The sequence below is a fragment of the Heliangelus exortis genome, chromosome 22, assembly GCF_036169615.1.
Source record: "Heliangelus exortis chromosome 22, bHelExo1.hap1, whole genome shotgun sequence".
NCBI lineage: Eukaryota > Metazoa > Chordata > Aves > Apodiformes > Trochilidae > Heliangelus > Heliangelus exortis.
This window is the reverse complement of record NC_092443.1, coordinates 7,239,917-7,252,500: the sequence shown is the minus strand read 5'-3', so window position 1 is coordinate 7,252,500 and position 12,584 is coordinate 7,239,917. Positions and strand designations below refer to the sequence as shown.

General features: G+C 36.8%; 1 protein-coding gene across 8 annotated transcripts in view; it reads right to left on the bottom strand.

Annotated features, from left to right (window-relative positions):
• The window catches only part of DENND1A (DENN domain containing 1A), a 163,798-nt gene that overhangs the window by 137,502 nt on the left and 13,712 nt on the right, over nt 1-12,584 (bottom strand). For all 8 annotated transcript variants that reach the window (XM_071766193.1, XM_071766185.1, XM_071766186.1 and 5 more), the window contains exon 3: nt 538-581. In XM_071766193.1, coding sequence (XP_071622294.1) covers nt 538-581 — 44 coding nt within the window. The remainder of the gene's footprint in view (nt 1-537; nt 582-12,584) is intronic.

Below are 12,584 nucleotides of genomic sequence, written 5' to 3'. Positions count from 1 at the left end.
GAGACATGGCAATACACAAGGTAACTTGGAGCTGTTAATTTCAAAGTCAGAAAGAGATCCTGTGTGTACAAACTAAATGATAAATGGCTGTGTTCTACCTGCACATTCAGATTTTTATACCATCTTTTTGAAATAGGTTACAGACTCCATGACTGGGCAAGAATTTCAATAATGTGCTGTGCTGCCAGGTGCCCAGTTAAATATGGTGATAAACCTTTCAGACAATGAAGTGAGGATTGCCAAATGAACTGCAAGCTGTGGCACCTAAAGGCAAAAAAGTGAAATTTATTAACCAATTTTCCTTCCAATCTCATGTTTGCTTGTAAAAACTAGATTGTAAAACAATCTTATGAGATCCAAAATTCTTCCGCTTTCTGCTTTAAATGGGAAAATGTTTTTATCCTTCTGCTCCTAATTACAGCTTCTATTTCTTTCTAAGAATGTATTTATCTCTTTCAGTAAAAAGAGCAGCAATAATATGTTGAACAACCCTGAAATAAATTTTGTCATGTAAAAAATTAATTACGCATTCCAAACCTGGTCACTGTAGTCCTCTGGGAATTGCCTCCGCACCTCAGGATCTGTAAATAATTGACAGATAATATTAATTGGCTTTGGATTAGTGAGCAAGCAGAGAATCACACATTAATATTTGATCAGAAGATGATAGCAACCCTGGCAGGGGATCCAAGGAGGGCAGCTGGGGCTGCTATGTTGATAAGAGCAGGGAAGGACTTTTCAAGGCTCTCCCTTTACCCTCCTCCAGAAAGACAAAAATTATATATAAAACACACAAAACACATGAAACCATAAATATCTCTGTGTACATATATACACACATCTATATGTAAATATAGATTTATAGAAATTATAAGAATTGTCCTGGTGAGACTCTGAACTTGAGGCTGTTACCTTGTGCACTATTGTTCTGGCTGCAATTTGCCAACTAAGCTTGTCACCACAACGTGGTTCCCAAATGCACCTGGATTTTGTTTATAATCAGATAACTAGTTTTGCCAGCTACTGACACTCTGTGGGGATCAAACTCCATAGATGATACTAAATTAGACATCTCTCAAAATTACTCTATATTAATGCTCTGTACAAAACAAAAAAATATTTATCCAGCATTTGAAGGAGGTAATTAATGTAGCCCTGGAAACTCAAATGCTTCAGATTAGCAAACATTCAGGACAGATGCAACATCCTTATTCTTTTGCCTTGTCAGAATAAATATAAAAATTTGGTAGTATTCTCTGAGTTTAATTAGAGATGTTCATAAACCAAGAAAATGTAATTACTGAAATTACTTACATGACAACCTATTTAAAACAGACCTCTTTAAAGCCATCCATTTTTCAAAGAAATATGTCTGAGAAGACTAGATTCATTCTACAAAGAATTTTTGAATTTGAAAACCAAAAACCAAAGCACACATCACACAAGAGCTGAGAGTAAAGACTAAGGCATGGAAAAGTCAGCTGTTACCCTGCACAGTTCCTACCCTTTGTGTCCTCATGGGTTTGGGGGGATGAGGCCTCACTCTCTGGACACACAGTTACCAGATTCTTTACTCTCAATTCACTGTTTGCACAAATTTTGATGATTCTGTGGGCAGTGACTGCACACACAACCCCCACTGCTCAATTACTGCCACACTGCCTGGCAGCCAGGGCTGGAGGGGAAGAGTCAGGTTTATGGCACTGTTATTTCAGAATAGTCCCACCCTTCATTTCTCATTGGCAATGTTTACTTCAGTAATAAATTTGTGGATTGGTGATTCAATTGCTAGCAGATGCAAACTTCTTATTACAGCATATTCTTTTTACATCAGGAATCCAGCAAGACTGTTCATTAATAAACTTTCTAGCTTAACTTCTTCCAGGTCACCAGTACACATATACTGTTACATACAGAATATATCAAATTTTACACATGTATATGAGCAAACCCTTTTACATAACACAGCAGAGCAGAAAGAGAAAGCAGTGGATCATATTTTCAAAGTCAATATAAATCAGCTTACAACAAACCAAAAGATTTCCCTTGTCCTTCTCTCCTACAATGTCCACTACATTTTGTACATCAGTTGAGCAGACTTTCCACCAAGCAGTATTTTGGCAACATTTTCCATGTTGACTCAGTCATAGGCATTGTCAGTGATGCAGAGTGAGGTCTGTGATCAAAATGCAGGGATGGTGATTTCCAGTACAAAGTAACAAGCAGTAACTTCCTACCACCACCATCACTACCTCCAAAGCTATACCTCTAACATTTCTTTAATATCAACAGCCCCTAACGGAGGATATTTGAATTTTCAAAGTTACTGAAATGTTTACTTGCTCTGCAACAAAGTTATTTTCCATAATTATTTCAGAAATTATGCATTTCTGAACATTTGTCCTTGAAGGCTGGAAGCACACTGCTGAAAGATTAGGCCACGGGCTATGAAGATCCTTACAGTGCTGCAAAGAATCACCTTTATTAGAGAGCTTAAGACTCTTGCTTCTGAAAAAATTTTGAATGTTCTTGCCACAGAAAGCACTGTGATACATCCTTGCAGCCAGAGCAGCCCCGTGTCCATCCCTGCTGTCCCTCCCTGTCCTCAGGAGGAGCAGTGTCACCCCAGCACTGCTGCCTGGGGATGGGTGCAGGATCCTGACCTCCAGGAGAGGGAGGGAGGGCAGGGAGGGTGAGTTACCTGCTGCTGTGGTTTGCATGCCACGAGAGGCAGGTATGCTGCATTTAAAGAACCCCTCCTAGAGGTCATCAGGAAGTTGTGACGTTAGTTACTCATAAACTGAGTAAATATTTAGAATACCCATTTCTTATTTTGTGTCTTCGGTGGACAGCACAAACCCCTAACCCCACACGAGGTGAATGCAGGTTTTATTGCTGACACATTTAGTTTTCCCCTCTAGTAGCAGACTCTACCTCACACCTATGTATGTTTCACACAGCATTGTACCCACTACTCAGCCATGTCCAAGCTATTATTGTCAGCATTGCAGTAAATTTAATGTTTCCAAGCTCTAAACCCTATTACTACCTCTCCCTACAGAAACTTGTTCAACAGAAAGCCAAATACAGAAGAACACTGAAATTAGCTGTGAACTGTATAATCCCATTGTTCAATTTCATGGCATTTAAGACACTACCTTCCCCTCCTCACAAGTCTAGATGTTAATCCATGCTGTAACCTGATTTAATTTTCCAGATGACAGGATGGGAACACGGTACAATGGCATATTAGTGTAACTATGCTGCTCTTTTATTCTCAACTTTTCTTACAAGATGAAGTGAAGAGTTTTGTTTTGCAAGAGGCATGCTTATTCATTCTAGAAACAGAAAGACTCAAGCTGGTTTCTATTGGAAAAGTATGGAAATCAAAGATCTAGGGAAGTTCTTCACAAAATTATCAGAGAATATTTCCCACACAAAACCAATACATCCTAATCTGCTTCTTCTGATCAATCTGTTTAATCCACCCTGGCTGCAAATCATCGAGACATACTAATCCCAAAGTGAAAAATGGTGAAAATTACTTCATTTTTCCTCCCTAACTGATTTAACTCGCTACTTTAAGATGTTTATAGCTGCAATGCATCTAAAATGAAATGGAATTCTATTCAAAGCAACTATAAATTCAACACCCACTTACACATTATGGTACTTATGCAGCACAACTAAAATGTAAACTTCTTTCCAAACCTCTGCAAACTCCTTCATGTCCTGTATTTGGTACATCTGAGCAGCTCTGCCTGGCCCTCAACTGCTGCAGCCTTAGCATGGAGGTAACATCTGGGAGTGGGGGAAAAGTGGGAGGAGGGGAAAAGGTAGAGGGGACTGGGGAGGGAGGTAGAGAGAAAAAGCTTACACACATAAGACAACAGAGAAGAAACCTCAGAACAAGTTACAGTAGAAATAAATATTGAATAAAAACTACATTTTTCTGGATGTGAAGACTTCAAAATTTTCCTCTTAAAGTACTCATTATTCTTAAAGTATACAAGTCAGGAAACAGCCAACATGTAAAAGAAAACTCTATAACCATGTCTTAGAAACTGGATTAAAAAAAAAATACCCCAAAGTACCAATATGCAGAGTAAGCATACACAGCAGGTTCATTATTCAAAAACACAACCCACATGAGGATAGTATGCAAGGAAACTATTCACCTACCAGATCACACTTCAAACAAATACTCCATTTCCAGGACACAGCCTGCATCTTTGTGACACATTAGGCACAAAAAAGCAGACACTGACCTATGATTCTCAGGTACTGAAGTTTTAGTGAATGTCAGACATCACCAGAGGAGTGAGCCAGCAGTCCTATATACATCAGCTGCTGTTCAAATGAGTACATTGACAAAAATGTCATTTTAAAAAAATCCCAAACTTACAACTTTGCCTCTCTAAACAAAACATGTGGAAGTCTGCCCTGCAAGTGCCAAAAACCTCATTGGTAGCATGAAAATGCTTTTCACAACACTTTAACCTTGAAACAGAATATAGGGTTTGCACACACCGAATTCAGTAAAATGATCCAAAAGTGGGGAAGACTGAGAGGAAAGGGAGCATAAAATATACATCATAGGAAACAGGAAGGGAGAAGACCAGAACAGATAAAGCAGAACACTATGATTTCCATAATTGTTTTTTATTAACACATCAAGAGCCAGAGGGGCAGTGAGGAGTGAAACTTTCCTAGGCAGTGTTCAGCAGTATCATTATCATATATATATATATATATATATATATATATATATATATATATATATTTGAAATCCTTTCAAAATAGAGCAGGCTAAGCTACAACTTCCACATAGATTTTTACTTACAGCTACATCCAGTTCTCCAGAATAGAGAGATATGGAGAGGTAACAGCCCCAACAATACAAGAACTGGTAAAAGTTGACAAAGTTGCCTTTAAGTACACCTTAAGTACTCATCTCCTCACATCAGTTTTCCAGCATGAGTCCATCCAGCAGCAGCTCTATGACCTATTCAGATCAAACCTTACACATGGGACTTTCACTGATTCTACCATCCAAACTAAACTTCCAACTAAAGGAGTCTTGGATAAAGTCCTTTCACAATTCCTTAAAAAACTCAAGTACAGTAAGTGCAAAACAGAAACAACACTCACCCCTTGGATAAGAAGACAGGAAAAACAATGTTTTACAGGCAGAAAAGGCCATGTTTGTCTGCTCTTAGCAGTTCCTCATCAGTTACTTGGGGAAGTATCAAGTTGTTGAACTCTGCAGCTTGCCACTTAAAAGACATTTAGCATCACACAGACATTCCACTACAGAAAAGAGTTCAAAATTGTATTTCTGATTTTCTCTGCCAGTTACTACTTTGAAAGAATCTGTTCTTTTGTTTCAATACCATTTGAAAAGCAAAAGTATCATGAAATAAACAGATGCTGGAGAAAAAAAAAAAAAAGACAAAACCCCACTGAAGACAGCTCTAATATAAATGTTAATGCAAACATAACTACAAAAACTGATGAGTTGTTTCAAATTACATTTCATTTTCAATCTCTTCTGCAGTGTGAAGTGAGTCACCTCTCTCCACTGAACAAGATCAGCTCTTCCCTTGCACAGCATTAAGCTGCAACAGGAGCAGATCAAGAGGCAACGGATTGAAGAAACTGCATGGGTCAGAGTCAAGATCTGATAACAGGTAAGTAAAAGGATATTGGAAAAGTTACACATCAGACAGCTAGATCCTTTTATAAAATAACATGTTCCACCTTCAGCTGCTATTATTTACTCTCTCAGGTCCAGGTTTAATCAAAACTTTACCAATTCTTTTAATGGGACTTGTGAAACAGTTGTGTTGCAAGCACTGAGGATTCAATATAGGAACAATATAGGGAATTACCTCCATATTAAATACTTAACTCCTTTTGTATCATTCATACCAAGAAAACAGGTTAAAACCAACACAGCTGTATCACAGTACAGAATAATTTCTCTTCTACTAACATTCCAAACTGTAAGAATAAGGAGATGCTAGAAAGCAGAAGATTTCCTCAGTGATCAGAAAATCCAGAACTAGTTCTTTACAAAGTGGAGCAGAAAACTTTCAGTCCTGATTAATTTTTAATCTGATAATACTGGTATAACTAAAGTTAGAATTTTAAAAAAGGGGATGCACTGGGTAGAGCCAAAGCTAAAACAATAGTTCAAAAGACAAAACAAGTGTTTATTTCAAGTCTCATTTGTTACATGTTGCTCCCATCTCCATTTGAGGTCTTAAAGATCTTTCATACCTAGTGGCTGATACCTCAACTCCACACTGAAGCACTGGTGATGAATCTTTTGAGTTCGCTTTACTATGCATTTAAGGGGATATTTCTCTTCATAACCATCTGTTCTTCAGCCAACCCAGAAATTTAGTACTACTGGAAATCTAAGCCACACTCCAGGAAGCCTGTAAGGAGCAAGTTTTGAATGGATTATGTTTTTAATTCTGTGTTTTCCTCCCGTAATTTTAGTCAGCAAACTGAACAGCAGCTAAACTTGCAAAAAATACAGTAAGGTAGCATCCTACTTCAATGTTCAAGAAATGCACAACAACTGTCTTACAAAATTAAATTTGAAGTGTTTTGAAGCATTTTATAGGCTGGCTGTAATAACAATCCAGAAGAGTTTAAACATTAGGGTTAGGCATTTTTAAAGTTTGTGTTTGATCAGAACTTTTTCATCTCATAACCTTTTCACTACTTTAATAAATTTAATAGAGATATGTTTCAAGTGCCCAGGCCATGAATACTGAATTCTTTTCTCTTCTGCCTCTTTGTATTTATATTCTGAGGCAGCAGAGTTGCCTGGTGACAGCCTCTTCACTTCAACAGCAGCTGGCAAGCCCTCCTTGTCCTGAAAATATGAAAGAAACAATTAACTAATATTTCATGCTAAGATTTAAATGTGACAATCTGGAAGTGCCAATACCACACAGGGAAAGAGTTATAAGATAAGATTTTTCTTAACTTTCAGAAGCAATAAAGGAAAAAATTAAACAGACTTTTATCACATGTAGCAAACACACAGCAAAAATTAATCCAGAGTTAGTGCATCACTGAGAGTGCAACAGAACCAGACAGAGGAAGTGATTGTGCAAATCCACCAATTCACTTCTATTTCCAGAATGTAAATGTTCAAGTTACACAAGATAAGACCTAAGCAACCAGAGTTTTGACATTTTTACAAGAAACAGTCACCCTCTTTAATATTTACAAGACATGTAATTCAAATTGCTTATGTGTGCCTATCTGCTTTCCCAAAATTACTGCTTCTGCTGAAGGTTCAAGCATATGTAGCCTAAAACAATTTCTTTAAGACAGCTTTTTACAGAAAAAACAGAAGATTTACATTTCATAAAATGAGAGGCTTTATTCAACTTAATTCACACCTAACACTGGTGTATTAATAAGCACCTTCACTGAAAAAAATTGTACTGATAGTCACTACAATTAGACAGGGAATCTATCATCTCACTAAAAATTTTTGTAACATTTTCATCACTACAGAAAAGGCCTGAATATCAGAAGGATTTTAACTGCAAAACAGAAATGCACTGGGAACATTTTAAGATATTTGATACTTCCAAGTTGTATCATAGTACATATCCCACTATAAAGATACTCCTGAGCCAGTGGACTAGCCTAATTCTGAGCAAGAGTATTTCATGGTAATGGCATATTTGTTTAATGGCCAGCCCTGGAAATCAGGTGTCTATATAAAACTAGTGATTGCATTAATTTCCATTCCCTTTTCCTTGCCCAGCTTTATTACACTACAAATTCCCAACTTTCAGACTTTTTCAAGAGCTCTGAAAAGGCAACTTTAATTCACTTGCACAATTTTTCTCCAGAGGTTGATATTCAAGGTGCTGAAGATCATCAGCTCCCATTGTGCTAACAGGTAAATCTGCTGGGGATGACCAAGGACAGGAGGAGTGTAAGAGGTTGTGGCAGCATAAATCTGGGCTCCAGGATCTGCTCATCATCACTGCTCTGCAAGAACATCCAGTAATAGGATGGGAGAAGCCCTAGAACAGGAGGGAGAGCAGTGTCCTACAGACTGTAGGTCCTCAGAGACAACTTCTCCAAACAGCTGGGAAAGCTGATGGGGAAGAACATTCAGAGGGACATTTTGCCCATCAGGCTTAGTAGAAACATCACTGATAGCCAGAGCTCCACTGGCATTATTGCACAGTCCTGTGCTTGGTGCTGATCCCAGGTCAGTGAGGGGAAGCAGTTCTCAAGAAATCTTGAAGATTAAAAATAAGCTAAAGAGCTGTGGTGGCTTTTATCAGAGACAAGCACACCTTGAGGAGTGGATACTCTTTTCCTTTTATCTCATGCCATGTCTAATTGAGCTTCTATGCTCTCTCCTCCCTAGCTGCTTTTTGCAGCTCAGAATTCATACCGCCTTTGTACTCATAATCAAGACAATTCAAAGTATCAACAGGTGATTTCTGAAAAATCCCCTCCCTGTTAAACTCTCTTTACTTGCCCTATATCCGATCATCCATTTTGGAGCACAGAAATGAACAGCATCTACAGTAATTTACTTACTGAAAAATAAACATCCCACTAGCTGTAATATCACAATGCTAATACTTCGTGCCACAATTGCTACACTGAGGCTCTACTGCCTTTTCTTAAATGATCAAATGACAAAGTTTTCTCCATCTTTTTACACAAACATATATGGGTAATTTTTAAACATGAAAGATTAAATTAGAAGTTACACACACAAACAACTCCTTTCTAAAAGGCTCAAATCACTGTATTTACATCTGCAAGTACTCACTTTATTACTACAACCTTTATAACAGAGCTTAGGTTTGCTTCAAACAAAACAGGGTTCTCGGTGACAGAAGCACAAGAAAAAGCCCTGCATACAGTTAGTCTACAAAGAATTAACTGGATTAATTAGCAAGGGATTTGAGAAGCAGCTTGGAGCTAGAAAACCAAAACACTAAATTGTTTAAATACTTTGGCAATGGATCAAGGTTTCCAGGCAGCCCTATGTTCCTTTCTCTCTTTTTTTTTTTTTCGCTCGGTGTTTTAACACATTTAACCTGACGAGGTACTTTTTCATGAGATATGAATGACACTGTCAAAATACCAAAAAAGAAGATGTGAATTAAAAAATGCCACAAGCTGTTAGCAATTCTGCCAACATGCACGAGCCCAGGCAACATTAATTAAAAATCAATAGCTTAGGACATAAATAGCTCTTATCTCTGTTATAGCATATCTCTAACATAACTCTTTAATAATAATAAAAAAAGCCAATGGCTTTGCTATTATACTGACTGAATTGACCACAACAAAGCAAAAGAAATAAGGCAAAAACACTGAGCAAAGAAACACAGATGAGAAAGGGAGGACAGGCATATGAACGATTGGAATGTTTCAGCCATGCACCATCATTAGCACCGAACTGGCTGGAAAAAGCCACCCTGCAAATACTTGCAGAATAAGTTCCCAAGAAGAACATTTCAGGTTTTTAGTGCTAATGTTGTTCTATACAAAATCCTGCATGCCAAGGAAATACCATACATATCTTTCTGTCAGCTAGACCTTATCAAGCAGCATTTTTATTACGTGCCTCAATTAAAGATTAAGATACTGTAAATTCTCTTATAATTACAAAATAAAGGTAAGAAAGAGGCAGGAGATCACACTCAGTTTTTTCTTTTTCACTGACATGATCTTCAAACTAAGGTTACATTAGTAGGAATCAAAGCTAAAAGACTTAAGTAAAACTAAGGACTTAAACCACTGCTTTCAGAAGCTGTTTCCAAATTTACAGAGCACCAAACCTTTGAAAGACTTAAACCCATGTTCTAATGAGATCACCTAATGCACACCAGGGTGTGTGGCTCTGCCATAACTCCCAGACAATCCTGACAGTCCAGATTTCTGAACAGTTTCTACAGAAAATCAGTATAAAAAGGATAAGGTAAGAATCATACTGGAATAGAAAGGTATTGCCTAAGGAATCTTGCACCATCCAATTATTTATTAACAATGGACATACCAAATGCTTCTACCAGGATACAGCAGTGTAAACTCAATGATGTAAAAGTCAACCAGGAACTATTTAGCAAAAATTTATTTATTTCAGCTCAAAATAAAAGAAAAAATTTCATTTACCTAAGAGCCATGTGTACCTATGCCAAGGCACTGAAATACTCTAAAAATTTCTGCAGAAGAGCAGATCATAAGATTGGAGCACCCTTAAGATGGAAGTTTCAGAACAAGAAGGATTATTTTGGTAGTGACAATTATGAAGTTGAGCTCTCAAAAGATTTACAGCAGATGACAATGTGCAGTGGCAGTCACCCTCAACTACAGTACACACACCTGCAGGTGAAGAGCAATGCCAAGTTTGGGGAACACTACAGTTGACAGCCAGTCAGGAATTAGGAGTCTGAAACGTATGAGGAGACTGAATGTGTTAAAAAAAAATACTGAAGACTGTTTCCACTGCAAATAAATTTTTTAGAAACACCAGTCTGAAATCCTGAATTCCTTGTCCCACTCCCTTGGCATAATCCCACCTCCTAAAAATTTAGTTTACTATTAGAATGCAGAAAAAGTAAAAGTTCCACTCATAAAACACAGATGCCAAGTGTCAGGACAGGGAAACAAAAGACCTTGCTTTTCATTAAGCCTTTTGGTCTAAATTTTATTGAGCTACAGACAAAAATGAAATATTCTTCCAGGGGCCAAAGGTGTGAGGGAGAAGAAAGGGAGCAGAAAAAAAACCATGCATACAGAATTGCTACACTTTGGGGGGAGCAGGTGCAATTTTTATTTTATTTTTTAAGATTGGTTTTTGGTTTTAAAGATTATCTTGAACTACCTAGATTCTCAACTGTTCAACTTCCACTCCAAATATTGCCAGTTTCAGTCTAGTTTAAGGTGTGCTGAATACAAGTTCTTGTTGCTGCATATGATGCAACTTCATTCTTCATCTAAAAAGTTACTTATGCAATCTTAATTTTTAGTAGAAGGTACATTAGAAGTCATAGTTGCTGCTGGTAGTGTTCCCCTAAATGGAATAAACTGGAATTCCACCAAGTTTCCCCAATATTGTTTAATGTCACTGTAGAAACCAACTATCACTTTATTAATATTTCAGTAATCTTCTCTATTGGAGGTTCAAGAAAATAAAACAATTCAGAGGCTTTGTTACATCATCTGCCTCAATGTTATCATTATAAATTAAACTGATTATAAGATGCAGAAGTAATTTGTAAACTCTTTCAAAGGACATGATTTACATTTTTCTTCTACAAAGATGAACATATTCCCTCTAACATGGTCCACTTGTGTTAAATATTAGAGATACTTATACTACATAGATTGCAAAAAATGGAAGATATTTCTGATATGTTTTGGGATTACTTGTAGTATTCTAGCACTGTTTATAATACTGGTGCAAATACTGCCACCAATAAAGAAACAAACATTAAAAAGGTGTCCTTTAAGCTTCCCTTTAAGGCATCTACCATAAGCGTATAATTTGCTCTGGACATCATTAAAATGTAAAGTTAATGAGGATTCAGCTGAAAACAGAAGAAATGTAACCTATTTTCAGGCAAAACTTCTAACACTGCAATCAGAGGGAAAACCTCTTTGATGTCTCTTTGTCTCTTCTCATTAATTTTCTTTTGGTTTAAAAAAAACACAAAGGCTGCTTAAACTAAAAAATGCATGGAAGTTTAAACATGGTAATTATAGTCAAGCTACAATGAGGTCATTAGGTTTTTAAAACTTTGAGATAAACAAAATTGAGATGTATGACTTTTAAAAACATGTCAATTCTCAATTTTAATTGTCCATGTGATGCCCATTTTCTTCTTAGGATTTGTCTAGGTACAGAATTGCTTCAAAATGATAGAGCGAAGGACCTAACCCCATATCCAGCATAAAGCAAAGCAGTCAAGAAATATATCAAAATCTCAAGCACTGTAATTACTGTACTACTGGTATTTGCCAGTGCAACAAAGCATGCTTTTTGCAATCTCTATGAAGAGAGATGGCAAATTGAAATATTCAGCTAAATTTATATCTGCAGTTCAATAATAAAAAACCCGAACAAGTTAAATAATTCCATTTACTAACTACATCTCTTTTTGATGATGAATACTGCCAAGGTGCACATAAAGCTATATACTTTCCAGCAGAAAAATATCTAAGAGCTATTTCATTACATAGTATGACAGAGCCTACAATACACTGAAGGGTCTGTATTTTTAGTGAATAATTTACAAGTAAATTTTCTCAAACCATAATCAAAGCAACTTTTATGACTCCTGTATATAGGATGATAGATTATCACAAACATTAGTAAAGCATTTAAGCCATTAAGTCAAAACAGTAAATATACAGGACAAACATAACATCTTTAGTGTAGATGAGCAGTAATCACAATGAAGCAAAATAAATTTATCTGTAACATTTTTGCCAGTGGAATTATCACCTCTAGATAAAATGGGATGAGATCAAAGGGTTAGTCTGCAGTAATTGTAAGTATGAATTTTAATACA